Below are 20,191 nucleotides of genomic sequence, written 5' to 3' on the forward strand. Positions count from 1 at the left end.
TTGAGTCTCCAGCAGAGAAAGAATTTTAGATTATTTAACAGAGATAAAACTGAGAACAAAAGAAGGAGAAATTATCACTAAGTTAAGTGCTCATTAGTTTATCCAGTGCCATTTGGTCATCCAGTGCTTATTGGGTGCTATTCTGTATAGTCAAATGCTTATCATTCGCTCCATGTGTGGAACTAGGGCCAAGGTGCTGAAGCTGGAGACACTGCTATTATGTATATGGGACCGTAGGAAAGTAGTGATTCTATCTTAGTATCAGTCCTGCTGATTTTTTACTTTATTTTATTTATTTATTTATTTTTATTTCTTTATTGGGGAATTAATGTTTTACATTCAACAATAAATACAATAGTTTGTACATGCATAAGATTCCCCAGTTTCCCATATAACAATACAACCCCCTCTAGGTCCTCTGTCATCCTTCTTGGATCTGTATTCTCCCCACCCATCCACCCCCACCCCAGAGTCTTTTACTTTGGTGCAATACGTCAGTTCCATTTCAGGTTCTACTTGTGTTTTTTTTTTTTCCTTCTGATCTTGTTTTTCAACTTCTGCCTGAGAGTGAGATCATCTCATATTCAACCTTCTGTTTCTGACTTATTTCACTTAACATGAATTTTTCAAGGTCCATCCAAGATCAGCTGAAAACGGTGAAGTCACCATTTTTTACAGCTGAGTAGTATTCCATTGTGTATATATACCACAACTTGCTCAGCCACTCATCTGTTGTAGGACACCTGGGTTGCTTCCAGGTTTTGGCTATTACAAATTGTGCTGCCAAGAACATATGTGTACACAGATCTTTTTGGATGGATGTGTTGGGTTCCTTAGGATATAACCCCAGGAGAGGAATTGCAGGGTCATAGGGTAGGTCCATTTCTAGCCTGAGAGTTCTCCAGACTGTTCTCCACAGAGGTAGGACCAATTGACATTCCCACCAGCAGTGTAGGAGGGTTCTGTTGACCCCACACCCTTTCCAGCATTTGCTGCTGTTACCTTTTCTGATGTATGACATTCTCACAGGAGTGAAGTGATATCTCATTGTTGTCTTGATTTGCATTTCTCTGACAATCAGAGACTTGGAGCATTTTTTCATGTGTTTCTTGGCCTTTTGGATCTCTTCTGTGGTGAATATTCTGTCCATGACCTCTCCCCATTTTTGGATGGGGTCATTTGTCTTCTTGTGGTTGAGTTTGGCAAGCTCTTTATATATGTTGGTTATTAAACTCTTATCTGATGTATGGCATGTAAAAATCTCCCATTCTGTGAGGGGTCTCTTGGTTGGGGTAGTGGTTTCTTTTGCTGTGCAGAAGCTTTTTAATTTTATGTAGTCCCATAGGTTTACTCCTAGAAGTTTTATTGTTTTTGTTGCTGTAGTAAAAGGAATCGATTTCTGGATTTCAATTTCTTCTAGCTTAGTGTTTGCAGAGAGGAATGCCACTGAGTTTTGAATGTTAATTTTGTAGCCTGACACCTTACTCTATTTCCTGATAATTCCCAAAAGCTTCTTGCTGGATTCCTTAGGTTTTTCCATGTATACTATAATGTCTTCTCCAAATAGGGAGAGTTTGACTTCGTCTCTTGCAATCTATATCCCTTTAATTCCTTGCTCCTGCCTGATTGCTATGGCAAGAATTTCCAACACTGTGTTGAATAGTAATGGTGATAGCGGGCAGCCCTGTCTAGTACCTGATCTGAGTGGAAATGCTTCCAGTTTTTCACCATTGAGTATGATGTTGGCTGTAGGTTTGCTATATATAGACTCCACTATCTTCAGGAATTTTCCATCTATTCCCATTTTTTGTAGTTATTTGATCATAAAGGGATGCTGTATTTTGTCAAAGGCTTTCTCTGCATCTATTGATATGACCATGTGGTTTTTGGTCTTGCTTTTGTTGATGTGATGGATCACATTGATTGATTTACGTATATTAAACCAACCTTGCATACCTAGGATAAACCCCACTTGGTCATGATGAACAGTCTTTTTGATATACTGCTGTATCCAGTTGGCTAGAATTTTGTTCAGTATTTTCGCATCTATGTTCATCAGAGATATTGGTCTGTAGTTTTCTTTTTTGGTTGTGTCCCTGTCTGCTTTTGGTATCAGGGTGATGTTGGCTTCATAGAAGCTGGCAGGGAGTATTCCAGTGTCTTCAATCTTCTGGAAGACTTTTAAAAGTAGAGGTATTAGTTCTTCTTTGAAGGTTTTGTAGAATTCATTTGTAAAACCATCTGGTCCAGGACTTTTATTTTTGGGGAGATTTTTGATAACTGTTTCAATTTCATTGGCTGTGATGGGCCTGTTCATGTTATCCATGAACATGGTATCCATGTTATTCCTCTTTACTTAGTTTTGGAAGTTGTATCTAGGAAATCGTCCATTTCTTCCAGGTTCTCTAGCTTGGTGGCATATAGTTGTTCATAGAAGCTTCGCATGATGTGTTGAATTTCTGAGGTGTCTGTTGTGATATCTCCTCTTTCATTTACTATCCTATTTATTTGGGTCTTCTCCCTTTTTTGTTTTGTGAGTCTGGCTAAAGGTTTGTCGATTTTGTTTACTCTTTCGAAGAACCAACATTTACTTTCATTGATCTTTTGTATGGTTTTCCTATTCTCAGTGTTATTTATTTCTGCCCTAACTTTAGTGATTTCTGTCCTTCTGGTTGCTTTGGGGTTCCTTTGTTGTTCTTCTTCTAGGTCTTTAAGATGTGCAACCAGGCTGTTTATTTGTGCTTTTTCTTGTTTCCTAATGTGTGCTTGTATAGCTATGAACTTCCCTCTTAGAACTGCTTTAGCTGTGTCCCAAATGTTTTGATAGCTTGTGTCTTCATTTTCATTGAACTCTAGAAACATTTTGATTTCTTCCTTGATTTCCTCTTTGACCCAGAAGTTGTTAAGAAGTGTACTGTTGAGCTTCCACATTTTGGGACTGTTACTAATCTTTTGTTGATTGTTAAGTGTTAGTTTAATTCCACTGTGGTCTGAGAAGATACTTGGGATGATTTCAGTGCTCTTGAATTGGCTGATGCTGTCTTGTGGCCTAACATATAGTCTATCCTTGAGAATGACCCATGTGGATTTGAGTAAAATGTGTATTCCAGTTTCTTGGGATGAATGACTCTGAAAATGTCCAACAGTTCTAGTTTATCTCTTCATTTAGCTCCCTTATGTCTTTATTGATTTTCTGCCTGAATGATCTGTCAAGTTGAGAGAGTGGGGTGTTGAAGTCCCCTACTATGACTGTGTTGCTGTTAATATATTGCTGTAGCTCTTTCAGTAGACGTTTGATGTATTAAGATGGCTTCTCATTGAGTGCATAGATGTTAATCATTGTTAAGTCCTCTTGATTGACTGATCCTCTGAGCATTAAGTAGTGTCCATTCCTGTCTTTTTTAATCTTATGTATTTTAAAGTCTATCATGTCAGATATGAGAATAGCTGTTCCTGCCCTTTTTTGTGGGCCATTGGCTTGTATGATAGTTTTCCATCCTTTCACTTAACGTCTGTGCTTGTCTTGTTGAGTTAGGTGGGTTTCCTGTAGTCAGCATATTGTTGGGTTTTGTTTTCTGATCCATCTTCCTACTCTGTGTCTTTTAATAAGTGAGTTCAGGCCATTGACATTTATTGATATCAAAGATTGAAGATATTTTAACGCCATTCTTGTAGAGTGTTAGAGAGTTCTGATATATAACCTATTTATGGTGGTCTGACTGTTTATAGAAGAGCTTTCAGAACTTATTTCAGGGCAAGTTTGGTGATGGTTGATTCCTTCAACTGTTGCTTGTCTGAGAAGGTTTTGATGCCTCCATCTAGTCGGAATGACAGTCTAGCAGGATATAGTATTCTTGGTTGAAAGCTTTTCTCATTGAGCACTTGATAGATATCTTGCCATTCTCTTCTGGCCTGTAATGTTTGTGTGCAGAAATCTGTTGCTAATCTTATGGGTTTTCCTCTGTAGGTGACTCTTTGTTTTTCTCTTGCAGCTTTCAGGATCCTTTCTTTATCCTTATTCCTTTCCATTCTAAGTATGATGTGTCTTGGTATTTTTAAGTCTGGGTTAATTCTGTTTGAGACCCTCTGGGCTTCTTGAATCTTTATGTCTTTGATGTTGTCTAGACTAGAGAAGTTTTCAGCTATTATGGCCTGAGGATTGCTTTCTTCCTCTCCTTCTCTTTCTTCCTCTGGTATGCCAATAATGCGTATATTGTTTCTTTGGAAGTCATCCCATAGGACTCTGTTGTTGTTTTCGGCATCTTCTTAATCTCTTTTTGAGATCTCTTACTTCTTTTTTAGTTGTCGCTAATTAGTCCTCGATCTTGCTAATTCTGTCTTCAGCCTCATTGATTCTATTCTCTCTGCCCTCTTCTGTTTTCTGGAGTTCATCTATTTTGTTACCCTGTTCTGATACTGTTTTAGCTTGTTCAGCTAGTGATTTATTACTTTATATAAGCAAAACCTTTCCTCTTTATTAAAGGGGCTTTTCTGGATACTGACTTTCTTTCTGATAATATCTTTCTGTAATTTTACATATTACAGAGAGAGGTATTGGTTACTTGTGAGTGTTCAATAGCTAGTAAACAGATTCATAGTTGGCTATAGCAAAAAGCTAAATCTCTCCTTAATTAGTCTCTTTCTGTGGCCTCTTTAAAAGATCTTCTTTTCATTTGAAAGTTTCTGAATGGCCTCTGCCCTTCTCTTCCTCTTCTCTTTCTCTCTTTCTTTGTAGAAATGGTCTCAGCTACACCATGCACTTATTTCACTTCATGGTTTCAAGATGTCTTGATCATGCTGGTGCCTCTGCTCTTCCTCCTGTAATTCCCTAAGGCTGCTGTTCTCTTTTCTCCAAAACTCAGCTTAAGTACTCCCTCCCACCTTGCACTTTTGCCACTCTGCTTTTAAAGTCACCCAATGGTTCATTTTGATCTTTCCCCTGACATATCATAGATAACATCTGTTACAGCTTACACTGAAATGACTCCTAGATGTTACCTTTCCCACCTGTATTTGAGCTAAGTAGTGATAGTTGAGTAAAAAGGTTAAGAGCAGATATCTTGGAGTTTGTCACTTATTAGCCATGTGACCTTGAGGCAGTGATTTATTTTCTTTAAGTCTCAGCTTGAATGATGACTCTGCCACTTCCAGTGGCTCTTTTAATTTTTTTTTTTGGACAGAGACAGAGAAATAGGGCAAAAGTAGGGGAGGGGAGAGAGAGTTAGATGCCTGCAACCTGCCCCCTACCTCTCGTGAAGCTTCCTCCCTACAGGTAAGGACAAGAGGTCCGAACCTGGGTCTTTACACATGGACACTTTGTGCTTTGCAGTTGATGTGAGTTTAGCAGTTGTGCCACCACTTGGCCCCTCAGGATGTTTTTTTTTTTTCAATCAAAAAATGTAAATGGAAAGATCTTCATTTTGTAGACTCTGAAAGTGGATGCACATTGTATCATCTTATTAAATTAAGTTAAAACAGCATTGTTGTCGTCGTTGTTGTTTAAAGCCACTCTTAGACAACAATCAGATGGTTTGGCTCTTAAATGGAATATAGAGAATTAAAACACACAAACTTGCAAAAAAAAAAAAAAAAAAAAGAAAAAGCAGATAAAACAGTGCTTGGAGAAATGGCTCAACCAGTATAGCACAGGGCTTATATGCCGGTGCTTCCCATGCACTAATATATATATATCAGAATATTCTCTGACTTCTTTCTCTCTCTGGTTCATGTGAAACTCTTATATTTAATCTATGAAAAAGCAAAGTAAAAAGCAAAACAAAAAACCTTCAAATTTTCTCTAAGACTTGGTGAGAACTTGGTGGGTTATTGTGGTGGTGGTATAGGTGTACAGAGCTTTGGTGGTGGGTAGTTTAGAACCATTCCCCTATAATCTTATGATCTTGTCAATAACTATTAAATCATTAATAATAAGAAGCTACTCTTCCCTTTCCCTCTGTAATTACATTTTTTTTGGTCCTTTAGATATGTATTTTTTAAGATTTTGATCTTTTGGCTCTATCATCATTATTTTATATTTCTCTTGAGAGTTTTTTGGGGGTGGTGCTTTGGAGTCATAAAATTCAAGGTACACAACTCAGATCCAGCATGCCAGATACTGCTGGAGTCCTTTTGCTGTCATGGTATTCAGAGACCAGGTATCTGGAACAGCAGACAAGTATATGTATGTCACTGTGTATAATCTAGGAACCTGAGTGACTTTTCTCCTGGCTTTACTAGTTCAAAGAAAGGACCCTAAGTATGCTGTGAAAAGAGCCTGAACAGTAGACTCATGTCCCAGCTCTTACAGAACTTTTACTGGCCATGTAACTATGCCTAAATTACCAGTGTCTCTGAACTCACCTCTGTGATGAACATAGTGTTTCCTACTCCTGCAAGGATGTGGAAAACGCATATTCTGCCTGCATTGTAGAGGAGGTGTGTTTAGCAAATGTGAGTACTCTGCAGGGCTGAGCAGCTACCTGAATTTTCCCCAGGAACTGTTGACTGGACACTAACTATATGTTTCAAAGTGTGTGATATGAAAAATGTAAGCCAGGAAGGGAGTTAATGTGACAGGGAGCAAACGGTATGGCACATAGAGGTAAAAGTATATGCAGCTGTTCAGGTAGAAGACAGACTTACATGAAATATGGGTAGTGTTACAGGAGACCATAAATCACAAAAGTAGGAAAACTTTCCAAACTGTTAAGTCATTTCAAAACTTTCTGAAAGATTCTAAATTCACACACACACACAAAATTAATAGCTAATTTAACATCTGATTGAATGATATAAACTAGTCTTAGAATATTTTTTTGGGGGAAAGCTAACTTTGTTTTTCCTTTGTCTTTTTCCTCTTGACATTTTCTTTTTTCTTTTCTCAAAGGTGGCAGAAAGAGCGCTCTATTATTGGAATAATGAGTACATCATGAGTTTGATAGAAGAAAACTCTAATGTCATCCTTCCCATCATGTTTTCCAGCCTTTATAGGATTTCAAAAGAACATTGGAATCCGTAAGTTTTCACAGCTTTCTTCCTTTTTCCTTCCCTCCTTCTATCTCTCCTTTCCTTTTAGCACTCTTTTCTCTCCTTCCCCTTATGATTAATAAACTGCATGTGTTGAGCTATATGCTATACTGCTGTTGAAAAAAGCTATAAGAAAAGATAAAAGTGTCCACTTTTTAGAAATCCTCTTCAACCTGCTGTAGTCTCACAAATAGAAATTTTGCAAAACAATTGCTTGAATGCTATTCTGTTAAAAATATCTGGTAAGGTCTATTATGCAGATACTGTCCTAAGGATCTAGAAAGTGGTTCTAGCAAGTGTTTAAATATTTTATTAGTGACTCTATATTGATTTACAAAATTATGAGACTTAGGGGTATAATTCCCCACCTTTCCGACCACCAGAGTTCTCTGTCCCCATTCCCTCCATTAGAAACTGCAGTAGTTCTCCCAAGGTCACAGATAGAGATTGACTATTTTTATATGGTTTGCCTTCCCTTCCTTTCTAAGTCACACCTACTACCTATTGTTATTTCTGAATGGCCTTCATTTTACCTCTCCTCTCTCTGGGTCTTGGGTTCTATGGAATAGGAGTTCAGGACCCTCTGGTCATCTTTCCCTAACATTGCCCCCCCTCTGGGGAGTATGGACCAAAATTATTCTTCTTCTTCTCCTTCTCCTTCTCCTTCTCCTTCTCCTTCTCCTTCTCCTTCTCCTTCTCCTTCTCCTTCTCCTTCTCCTTCTTCATCTTCTTCTTCTTTTAAATATTTTATTTATGAGAAAGATAGGAGGAGTGAGAGAGATAGAACCAGATACTACTCTACCAGATACTACCAGATACTACATGTGCTGCCAGGGATTGAACTCAGAACCTCATGCTTTATCCAATGCACCACGTCCCGGACCACAGACCAAAATTCTTTATGGGGTGCAGAAAGTGGGAGTTCTAGCTTGTATAATTGCTTCTCCACTGGACATGGGTATTGGCAGATCAATCCATACCCCCATCCTGCTTCTATCTTTCCCTAGTGGAGTAGGGCTCTGGAGAGGTGAGGTTCCAGGACTCATTGGTGCCTGGGTATGTCAAGATGAAATCATAGTAGTATCTGTAATGTGATGACTGAAAGGTAGCAAGATACAGAGCAAGACAAAACTATAAAAGTGATCAATGAACAGGAACCCAAAAGTAGTAGGAAAAGAGCAGATGAGAATAGGGATCTTAGGGTGGAAAGACACTAGGAAGTCTGTTTTAGGTATGTTCCAAGGGGCCCAAGACTTTAGTAATTTCTCTCTGAGCTTGATAGCTAACATGCACGTAGATTAAAAACATTGTCTGGGAAGATGTAGTCAGAGTTGAGAATAGGGCTAGAAAGCTAGATTAGGGCAAAGAGTAGCTCCCAAACTTGAAGGAAGTATATGAATACAATTAACTGTTTATGACATTAATCTTACACAGAGTCCATGTATATTCACATTTAACACAGTCTGGGTAGCCTCTGCATCCATGTCAATTTGAGCTCATAGTCCATGGTCACAGCTGGGAACATTCTGGGCTGCACTCATTTCAGGACCAGTCTTCCTTGAGTGGCAAAGCAGGATGACCCAACATCCCTTTAGAGAGTGGGGCAGTCCCTATTATTGCTACTCTTCAGTGAGGACAAGGTCCTGAAGAGGCCCACAAGGGGATTTATGATGATGTTCCTGATGGAAGTGACCAGTGATGGTGGAGAGATGGACCAATTCGAGGTCTAATCCCATCATTTCTATGTGGAAATTCAAGCATCCCCTGACTAGAACCCCAGATGATGGGGTGGCCTGGTACTGGTCAGAAAGGCCATCATTAAATGAGCCAGTCTCTTCAGTGAGTTTCTGTAACTGCCTAGTATAATGTATTGGCTCATCACTGAGAGGGTCATGCCCCCCAACCAATGAAAGCGTTAAAGGGCCCAAGACAGAAGCAGTGCTAAACAGCTCTTCTTCTTAATGTCCAGGAAACATCAAACTCAAGCTAATTTAACCATGGCCTAACTTTTACCAGTGCCCTTTTCAATATCATTGGTTATTGGCTTGTTCGAAAATAAAAATAATATCCATATTTACAAGGAGTTATTAATACAAGACTCTGGTCAGAAGATAACAAACCCATTTGTCACAGTCATCACATTGTCTTAAGAGTTTATTGATAAGTGTAGGCTGTCATTTTGTCTAGATAGCTGTGTAGGCTTCCATAGCTTACCATAACATATTGTGTCAACAAGGAGACTAGTCAGAAGTAGACTGATGCAGATTAATATGAAACATAATTCATATTAAACCACTCAGCTTATAGGTCATAGTATCACACACACACACACACACACACACACACACACACACTATGCGTTTTTATGGGAATATCTTCTGATGAATTACGTATGTTACTACTTTAAAAATAAAATCCTATGCAAATACAGGTCTTTAAGGTTAATCGTAACACAGGTGCACATTTTTAGGGGGAAGTTATTTTTATACTCGCCTTTTTATTAAGTGTAGTTAACAAGTGCCCACAGGTAAATCTGTTCTGGGCATCAGTAATTATAAGAGGAAAATTAGATTTTTCCTTTTTTCTAGTTCTGCCAACGCTCTCAGAAAGATACACTGTTGCCTTGAAAAGTAAAGAAAGTAACTCTTGATAAGAAAATTCACAAGTTCCCACTGGAAAGGGTTGGAGGTCAGTGTGTAGGAGAACTCATTCAGAGGAAGATTGTACTTACTTTGTTTTGCTCATGTGACGGCCTTCCATTATGTATTCCTAACCAACTTGAACTCTTTTCTCTCTGCTTCCCAGGGCTATTGTGGCATTAGTGTACAATGTGTTGAAGGCATTTATGGAAATGAACAGCACCATGTTTGATGAGCTGACAGCCACATACAAGTCAGATCGTCAGCGGTAACTTTTTAAAGCTTTTTTGACAGCTGTGCATATAACTGTTGAGTTCTTTCCTTTGCTGAAGTTGCAAGAATCATGAGGCGCAGTTTTGTTTATTTATATTTTTATTTTGCATGCTCATTAGCAGTGTCTTTATTAGTGGGCCACTTGGGTAACAGAGTGTTGTTTTTGACAAAAAGGCTGCTTTCCTCCTTCCCTTCAATAACGCTTCTGTTTGCCTTAGGGTAAAGAGCCTGGCATATAACTGCTATTTTAGACCCTCTTACAGGGATTATCAGGTCATTTGCCATCTGGATTCACTCCTATTCAGAACTTAATTGAACTAGAGTTGGGCTGATCTTGTACTTCATCCCAACAACAGGAGGGGCGAGGCACCATTTTTGTTTCTTCATACTCTTGAAGTCAGTGAATCTGTTGCAATTCAAAGAGCTGCCAGGGAATGTGGGGGTAGGGGATAGCTATAAAGGGTCTGGTACTATAAATATCTTGAAGTGCTCAAGACCAAAAGAGAACAAAACCAGTAGGACCCTTACAGTAAATGCTTATAACTTAGTAAAGGCATCTTTGATTTCACTTAGGTGAGTCTTCAATTTTCTGTTTACTTGGTTCATTTTTCAAAAAATTAATCATTTTTGTGACTTGAGCTGCTCTAGCAAAATACCATATATGAGTGTTGGTGCCTTACAGATAACAGAAACTTGTTGTTCAAAGTTCTGGAGGGAGGAATTTACAGACCATGGTGTCAGTATGGTTGGATGGGGACCCTCTTTTGGGTCTGATAACTGTCACCTTCATACTGTGTTATAGGGAGGAGAGATCTCTGTGACATCTCTTTAGTGACAGCACTAATCCCACCCTCAAGATCTAGTCATCCCTCAAACGCGTCACCCCCTAATGCCATCACCTGTAAGGGTGAGGATTTCAATTTATAAGTTTGGGAGACAGACAAACATGGTATTAATCCACTTGGACTGACTGAAGAAAATCTAGAGAGCTTGTTACTACTTGAACTTCTGATTTGGCTTTGATCATTTAGATGCAAAGGTTGACTTTGTCTATTATACAACCATGCACTTGTAAGGCTCACAAAGTTATGTGAGTGTTCATACCCAGGAGTTTGCAGAATCTCTAGAGCAAAGCTATCTGGTTCTCTTGCTTCTTGACTTTGCCTGATTTTGAATGTTTTACTTGCATTTAAAAATTATTTTAATTTATTTATTATTGGATGGAGACAGAGAAATTAAGAGGGTGGGATAGAAAAGGAAAGAGGCAAAGAGACACCCACAGCCCTGCTCCACCACTCGTGAAGCTTTCCCCTGGAGGTGGGGACCAAGGGCTTGAACCTGTGTCCTTGTGCACTGTAATGTGTGCACTTAACCAGGTGTGCCACTGCCTGGCTCCATTTTACTTCATTTTACTAATGAAAAAAACAATGAGGGAAAGTTTTGACATGGGATTAAAGCAGCCACAGTGGTTTCTGAAAAATCACTAGCATGAAGAATATTGAAAAGTGTCATGACAAGTATTTAGCTGTAAACTGAAGATGCTTTTGCTGCACTATTGGAAAAAATATCAATTATAGACTATGTTGTACCCTACTGGCAACTTATGCCACTTTAGATCTGCTGTATTTACAGCTTTTGCAAATCATTAAATTTATAATAACCCTCCTTGCCCAAAATTAAAAGTAATTCTTAAATATTACTTTAAAAAAGGAGGTAAGGAAATATTATCATGCTGTAATATACCATTAAAAATTCATTGCACGTAATATCCTTTCTCTCATAGCAACTGAAAACCCACTGTTAAAATCTTAAAGATTAAATGTGTAGAATCCCAGTAAGCCTACTGAAAACCTTATTTCAAAAACTACCAGTTTGATTAAGCTTCTTATTTATTGACCTTTCATTAATAAAACTGTGTTTTGTGGTCATTTGTTGTTTAAACAAAATATTGAAATAGATAAAATTAATCAAAGAGTGGTTCAGGAGGTGGCACAGTTGATAAAGCATTGGATTCTCACCCCAAGTTCAATCCCGGGCAGCACATGTACCAGAGTGATGTCTGGCTCTTTCTCTCTCTGTCTCCTCCTATCATTCTCATGAATAAATAAATAAATTCTTTTTATAAAAAAAGAATTAATCAAAGATACTAGAGTAATCACTGTATAGTTGATTGTGATGATGTGGGTGTATTAACATACTGAGAAAAGAGTAATACTTTGTCAAATGAGCAATAGAAGATTGTGCAAAAGAGGTGGAAACACTGGTGTCTGCACAGATCCGGGGATAGGAAAAGAAAACAAAGAGCTTTATTTGGTATTGTCAGAGAAGAACTAAAAGGTGAATTTCACTTCTAGCAGGCACTAAGTTACGTTTTCAAAATTTTAAATGTTACAAGTCTGAAAATGGTGGGTGGGATAAGTAGCAACATATGCCAACATTAGTGCTATGTAAAATTGAAATTGGAAGATAATTTGACAGTAATCCCAAGCATGACAGTGCGGTTAAATGTTAAAATTTCCACCTACAGAGAGCGTGGAAAGACAGTAAGAATGGGGAGAGGGACATGAGAGTAGCTATATCAGAAATATTTAGAATTTTTTAAGATAAAGTTGTCAGTATAAAAGATGGATTAAAAAGGCAGCATAAAGTTCATCTAAGAAAAGCCCCCTCGACCAAATTTTCTTGAATGTCATAAAACTCTACTAAAGACATGAAGCAGATGCTTCAGTAACAAATTAATAAATGTTTAAATATTGTTAGCAGTTATTTAAACTGAAAATTAGAACAATATGAGCTTAGTGTATGTTTAAACAGCTTTTTAGTTGACGGAAGTTCCTAAGCCCTCTTCAAACAAAGCCACCATCTTCTTTTTCTCTCTCCAAACAAAACATTTATATACATTGAAACTCAGTGGGCTCTACAGAATTAATTTAAGTGTATTCAGATTAGAGTCCTGTGAAAACATTCATAAAACAGAACTAATGTTACATATTTTTTAATTTTTTAAAATTATCTTTATTTATTTATTTGGATAGAGACAGCCAGAAATCGAGAGGGAAAGGGGTGGTGATAGAGAGGGAGAGAGACAGACACCTGCAGCCCTGCTTCACCACTTGTGAAGCTTTCCCCCTGCAAGTGGGGGCCAGGAGCTCGAACCCAGGTCCTTGCACACTGTAACATATGCGCTCAACCAGGTGCACCACCACTGGGCCCTGGCCTAATGTTAGATTCAAACTAATTTCCCAGTTTGTTACTGTTAAGAAGCAGTTATCTGACTTTTAGGGTGGGGACTCAGCATATGTGAGATCTTGGGTTTAGGTCCCTGACACCTCAGCTAATCGTGCTCTGCTCGCTCTCTCTCTCTCTCTCTCAAGTGAAGAGAGGGTAATTAGGAATCAGTAATGACTGGATGATTAGGTAATCTTGCCCTGATTGGCATTTATTTGCTTATTGTGAAACTGGGGCCTCAAGCACACATGACTTTATCATCTGGGATACTTTTTCATTCATATAGACAAAGAGAGGGAAGTACATCATGGCACTGGAGCTACCCTGAGTGCCAGTGCTATGGCATCTTTTATGTGGTGTTGGGGCAAGGTATGCACCCTACCTGATGATCTCCCTGTAAATATAATTTTTAGAATCAAAATTACTAAAAAATTTTTTTGAAAACTCCTGTCTACTGAGTGAAATTTACATTGTGTACTGAAACTAATTAAACAAGGCTTATTATCAAGCTATAATTCTGAAATTATAAAATTGCATAACTTGTTATATACTAAATATTCTTCTAACAGTAGTGGAACGAGTTATGAATTAGGTTTCTCTGGAGAGTTTTATTAGAGGATAACATTTAAAGGCTGGAAATGTATGCAATCTGTGTGAATTTCCTGGAGTAAATTTGTGTCATAGTGGAAGCAAAACTTTTGCTAGATGAAATGACACAAAGACTGTATTCCCAGTGGCTGGCTCCTCTTTTTCCAGAAAATTTCTGAATTTACAAATGTCATCTCTGTCTACTGTTTCTTGGCTTATCCAGTCAGGAGAAAACTAGAAACAGTGCAGTGTCCCTAGCTAGATATTTATCATTTTTATTAAATGTGAATATATTATATAGTTATGCTTTCCTTGATTTTGTCCTTCTTACTTGGTTAGTGTTAAAATGCAGATTCATTTGTACGTGACCTTGAAGCTGATGAATTCCTATGGCACTCATTAATGGCACTTGTCTCCAAATGTGATCCTCCTCTGTGAACTAACTATGAGACAGTTCTGCTTATGTCTCAGACTCTGGAAAAAGCATCCTGTGGATGTTATATGAAAAAAAGATCAGATCTCTTCTCTGTTTCTCCTTATTAATTTAAATGAGAAAGATACATAGAGAAATTCAGAAGGAGAGAGAGAAAGACCAGAGACCTGGCACACCTCTGGCTTAGTGTTGCTGAGGATTGAACCTGGGACCACAGACTCAGACATGAGAATCTTTTGCATAACTATTCTGTCTCCCCCGCATTCCTCTGTTTCTTTTAAAAAGTCACATCAATACTAGTAATCTTTTAGTAATAAATATCTCCTATGCTCTCTGCCTTTACCTGATTTAACTATTAAAAAAGAAAACAAAAAAACAGTTTATTATTTTTTAAAAGTGGCCTCTTTGTCTAAAGCAATTTATTTTAATGCTTTAACAAAATCAACCAACAAAAGTCATCCTTTCTCTTATGAAAAATATAATAATCTTGGGGCCAGGTAGTGGCATACCCAGTTGAGTGCACATATCACCATGCACAAAGACCCAGGTTCAAGCCCCTGGCCCCTACCTGCAGGGGAGAAGCTTCACAAGCAGTGAAGCAAGGCTGCAGGTGTCTGGCTCTTTCTTTCTCCCTGTCCCCCGCTGCCACCACCACCCTGCCTCTCAATTTCTCTGTGCTCTATTAAGTTGAAAGGGGCGGGGAAGCCAAAAAAAAAAAAGGGCAAAATGACCACTGAGAGCCGTGGATTCATAGTGGAGGCAGCGAGCCCCAGTAGTAACCCTGGTGGGTTAAAAAAAAATGTGTGTGTGTATGTAATTATTTTAAATTGTTGGTAGACTAGGGATATAGCATAATGGTTCTGCAAAACACTTTCATGCCTAAAGTTCTAAGTTCTCAGGTTCAAATCCCACCACTGCCACCCAAAGCCAGAGCTGAGCAATGCCTTGTTTAAAAGAAAGAAAAAAGTTATTGGTATGACTCTATTTTGAACACCCAGTTACTTTGTAAATTTTACCAAACAAATTGAAAAGTATGGAAATTGAGTGATATGGAGTCATATTTGAAGACTCGGAACAATAAAAATTTAATGCATAATAATATCAGTAATCCCTACCTAGATAATTAAAACAGATCAAAAAATAGTTAATAAGTCTGTGTGTGTAGGGTATAAGGTAAAACAATAATTTAGATTTTTATCATTTATTTGTACATAGAAGGACAAGATTCTGTCAGTGTAAGAGAAATATTGATAAATGAGTAATGTATTTTCCTGATCACTGAATGTCATCTTTTGTGTCCCCTTTTGAGAAACTAAATTTGAAATAAACAAAACATTAAATTTAAATAAGCTCCAAGTAAAAATGTGTCTTTAGGTTTAGAATTAAGACACATAAAAGCTATCCTTATTTTTACTTCTCAGTAATTTTAAAATTAATTTTCTATATTGAAGCACAGAGAAATGTTAATGTGAAACCTTAAAATAGTCTTGGCATCTCCTGTCTCTTCACAAATCCTGCTTTTGTGTTAACATAAGCGTCAAACAAACAAATAAACAAAGAGAAGAAAGAAGGAAAAGAACAGGAGAGAAAAACACCCAGAAGCCTGATGGCAAACTTTTCAAAGACCTTTAAAAATGCACATAGGATAAAGTATGTCAAGGGGACAGTTATTTTGGACAATCTCTTTAAACCATGCCAGTTGTTTACCTTATATTCTTTCTTCCCCAGTGAGAAAAAGAAGGAAAAGGAACGTGAAGAACTGTGGAAGAAACTGGAGGATCTGGAGTTAAAGAGAGGTCTTAGACGTGATGGGATAATTCCAACTTAACAAAAATAATGACAACAACATTACTAACCTGTGGAGTCACACATTTATGTAGTAGAAGATGGAGCAACAGTTTTCTGTATTGTGCAACTTTACAGTAGATTTCACATTGTTTCATTATTACAACAGCACTGTATATACCTGTCTGTAAGTAAAGAAAAAAAAAGGACTTCAATCCAAAGTTTGGACAGTAGATGAACTTCTCAGAACTTTGCAAACATAATCATTGTTCTAACCCTCTTTAAAAAAAAAAAAAGAGCAGTCTTCAAAGGTCTGTCGATGCAATTAGTATGTTAAAATTCCATTATTGGGAGTTCCTTATTTATCATTAGCAGAGAGTATGAAATAATTTTCAAATGTGAACAATCTTAAATTTAGCTTGTCTTTCTGCTAATCTGTTAAATGTATTTATAGTAAAGAAAAAAAAAAGACTGTCATTTCCTTCTAAGTTTGTAACATCCTCCTCTGAATAACTTGACTATAATTTGACATCTTTTCCTTTTGCACATCTTCATGAGTTGAATGTCCATATGGGGTGGGACCATGAATTACAGAGGTCCCTCCTAAAAGTTTTGCTTACTGGAACAACCATCTTTCCAGTAACCAGATAACCCTGGTACTCCTTTAATTTTAAAATTAGGAGTTAAAGAGAAAAGGTGATAAGCATAGTAGGGAAGGGAATTTTGGATTCATAATATCAATATATGGTGAATCCAAATCAATGTCTTGAATCCTTCAAAAACAGGCACTGGGTCATTGTAGACTTCAGTACCTGACCAGTATTAGTTGCACACATCATCGAACACACCTATCAGAGATGCTTCAGAAATGTCAGAGAACATCCTTTTGGACCATTTGAAATAAAGACAAACACTAGATAATAATACCATGAAATTGATTGTCAGAACCGCAAATCTAATTGGGAATAGAAATGAGCAAACAGCTTGGACTGTTTGGAGTTGTTGCCTTACTTTTTAATATGTATTTATAAAGTATTCCAGCAAAAGAGGATGTAGCCTCTGAGAAACAAACAAACATGTTACAGTGTTTTTTGTAGACTCTCGTTCTATATTTCATCATAGCGCCAGCCCTGTTTTTAGCCAGAAAGGATTCAGGATAAACGTTATGCATTCTGAATTGAATGCACATTCCTAACTACTGTATTTGTTACCAAAAGTGGTTCTACAAATGCTACTGAAAAAAAAATCTGGAAATTCTTAATGTCCTGAGTATTAATAATAAAGTTTTAAAATGCTTTTCTATCAAAGGTGCATCATGACCAGATTGTTTAAGAAAAAAAAGAAAACAAAATCTAGGGCTGTATTATAGATATATCTTATTGGCTCTCTGCTTTGTATTTAAAAAAGAGGAATCTTACATCTTGGGGAGATAAAATGCTGATAATACTTGTGTATAGTATGTACTTACCTAATGCAGTTGCATTATTATGTACTGAAAGATATATGTTTTGGGGATATATTTCTGGTATGCTTTTGCTTGTTTTGATTGTGACAGCAGTGAGCTGATAATCCTAAACCATCACTTCCAGCAGTATTCATGGTTTAGAGCTGATACCTGTGTTCATGCATTGAATTGTGATAGTAGTAAACATGAACATAAGAACTATTGTTGCTCATAATAGAAATGCAATATCAATATGGGCTTGTATATTTTCTCCCATCCATTTAAATATAAAATAGGATATGCAGTTTTATTGTTTCCAAGAAAAGGGGAAAAAAAAAGCCACTGACCTTTCTCTCATATTAAGTGTTTCAGGATTATCAGGTCACAGTTTGTGTGTAAAAGCCAGCTGATTATGGATATTTTCATCTCAGTTACTTTGTTAAACCGAAACAAAAATTGGCATTGTTAATTCTGAAAAAGAAACAGCAGCAAAAGAGTCAGATGCAACACCAAACACAATCATGATTAAAGGAATTTATAACACATATTCTTTTAAAAGAACATTAACAGGGATTCAATGTAAGCTTGGCAGAGGCTTCTAGAGATGAAGCGACTTTTTAAAAGTGCTGGAGCAAAGGTGCAAATCTTAAATACTCAAGATAAAAAGTAAATTTATAACAGATCATTTCCTATAGCCCTTTTGATTTCAGCCCATTAATTTTGCATAACTTATAACAACATAAGCTTTTGTTTGCCATTATCTCATCTCATTAGTTAGAGGACATTAAAATCACAGGATTATGAATTCTCTGTCCATTAGAATAATATATAGTTGTTTGAAACGAGAAAGACCAAGATTCTTTTTGCGCCTTACACTGTCCTCAGAGCTAAGGTGTGAACTACACAGATATTCTTAATGTCAGTTGTATATGTTGATCATTCCAAACTGAGAAGAGTCAAGCCAAAATTTAGACATATTTAAAGAAGCAAAATATATATATATATATATATATATATATATATATATATATATATATATATGTCTAAAATTCATATGGCAACTTCTGAGAAGAAACACTGTCTTTTCTTTTTTAACTGAAAGTGACAATGTGACATTTGTCATGTTGAGTCCAGTGATGCAGAGTAACTGAGGTAGTCTGACTGTTGCACTATGTGACATATTTAAGGACGTACTTGCTGCATTTGCAGCAGCCCTCTCTCTTTGTCCTTCCCCACAATTCTGCTGTTGCTGCAACTTGAGTTAGTTGTGACAAAATGCATCTTTGTGTTATATTTTGTTTGCTTCATAATTTCCAGAACTATATATAAATATATTTTTAAAATAGCAAATATTGTAGTGAGTGATGATCACTCCAACCTTATCCCTACCATATTGGTTTCAGGGGTAGGATTATGAGTGTATTTGGAAGGGGGGGGAACCCTGTGGTTTAGAATGATGCTAAGGCCTTAGGCTATGGGCCTAGAACAACCATGTGAGTGAATTTGACCCATGTCATACTTTGAATCAAGCATGCATTCCTTTTCTCACTGTGCAAATGTCCCCAGTTGTTTTCCTTCAGTGTTTCATTTTTGTCCTTTTAAATTTTATTCTACTTTGCTCTCCCTATCATATAACTGTTTTTATAAAATAAAATTAAAAAATTAAAAAATTAAGAAATAAATAATACCCTCAATGCCGCTGGATACTCACAAGCAGGGTTATGCTCCTTCATCTTGGGCTTGCTTGCCTGAATGGAAGGGTTTAATTTATTTTGTACCTCCTCCTATGCGTGGGACAGTCCAGGGTGCAGAGCCAAGAATTGCTTGTAATTGCACCTGCTATACCTAAATGTGTAGCCCTAGGCTCAATCACAATATGGAAAGAAAAACAAAGTATATTTAGAGCTTTAAAAGCTTTTTTATTTTTTTGTGGGGGCTGGGGGGTGGGGAAGGGAAGATGTATGGATGTTATTGGTATTTTTATGTGTTCAGAGCTTTGATTTCCCCTCCCCCCTCCCCCCTCCCCCCTATTTTTTCCCCTTCTCTTTGATTGGATGCACTGACCTGGCCAAGGAAATGAAGAGATTCTCTTTTGATGCTATTACCAATGTTCTCACAAAGTGACAGTCACTTAAAGTCAAAAGGTGACACCAGACATGATCAATGATGTTTTATTTGCACATCAATATTTTTATTTTTATATTCTGGCTCAGCTGCTTCTCTGAGTAGAGTTAAGGAATGAGCCTTACAAAGGATTTTTGTAGTTGGCATATTGGCAATGCATTTTATATTTTTCAGTATTTAATTTTGAAAATCTAAAAGGATTGTGCATCTTGAGAGAAAGTTGAGCAAAATTTTGATCCTAGTGGAATGTTAATTTGTGCTGCTTTTTGTGCACGATAGCAGCGGTAGTATCTCTTGGAAATACACATCCCATATTATGATGTCTGTGAATATAGGTTTCCTTTTCTCCCTTCCCTCTTTTGTCCCTTCCCTCCCTCCCTCCCTCCCTCCCTCCTTTCTTCCACCTTCCCTCCCCATACCTATTCTTTCTTTACTTTTTTAAAATCACTTACTGTAAATAAGTTGTAATCCAAACCTCATGTATCAAAAATGGGGAACTTTCAAATATAAATATTACCAATACATTTTCTGGTTGTTGTCTGATTTTTGACTGAGGTATAATGAGAATGTTATGTTCATTGCTTTTGGTTTGAGGACTTCACTTTAGCTTCATGAGTCATTTGATATGTCAGTATTTCATTGTTTTAGCAG

The 20,191-nt window shown here is 37.2% G+C and overlaps 1 protein-coding gene across 5 annotated transcripts in view; it reads left to right on the plus strand.

Annotated features, from left to right (window-relative positions):
• The window catches only part of PPP2R5E (protein phosphatase 2 regulatory subunit B'epsilon), a 228,257-nt gene that overhangs the window by 171,593 nt on the left and 36,473 nt on the right, over positions 1-20,191 (plus strand). For 3 of the 5 annotated variants that reach the window (XM_007530912.3, XM_007530910.3, XM_060174866.1), the window contains 3 exons: positions 6,887-7,014; positions 9,832-9,933; positions 15,916-17,668. In XM_007530912.3, the coding sequence (XP_007530974.1) occupies positions 6,887-7,014; positions 9,832-9,933; positions 15,916-16,015 (330 nt within the window). In that variant the 3' untranslated portion in view covers positions 16,016-17,668. Of the gene's footprint in view, positions 1-6,886; positions 7,015-9,831; positions 9,934-15,915; positions 17,669-20,191 lie in introns of those variants that run through there. The other 2 variants (XM_007530913.3, XM_060174865.1) reach the window with 2 other exon arrangements.

Source organism: Erinaceus europaeus, chromosome 16 (genome assembly GCF_950295315.1).
Source record: "Erinaceus europaeus chromosome 16, mEriEur2.1, whole genome shotgun sequence".
NCBI lineage: Eukaryota > Metazoa > Chordata > Mammalia > Eulipotyphla > Erinaceidae > Erinaceus > Erinaceus europaeus.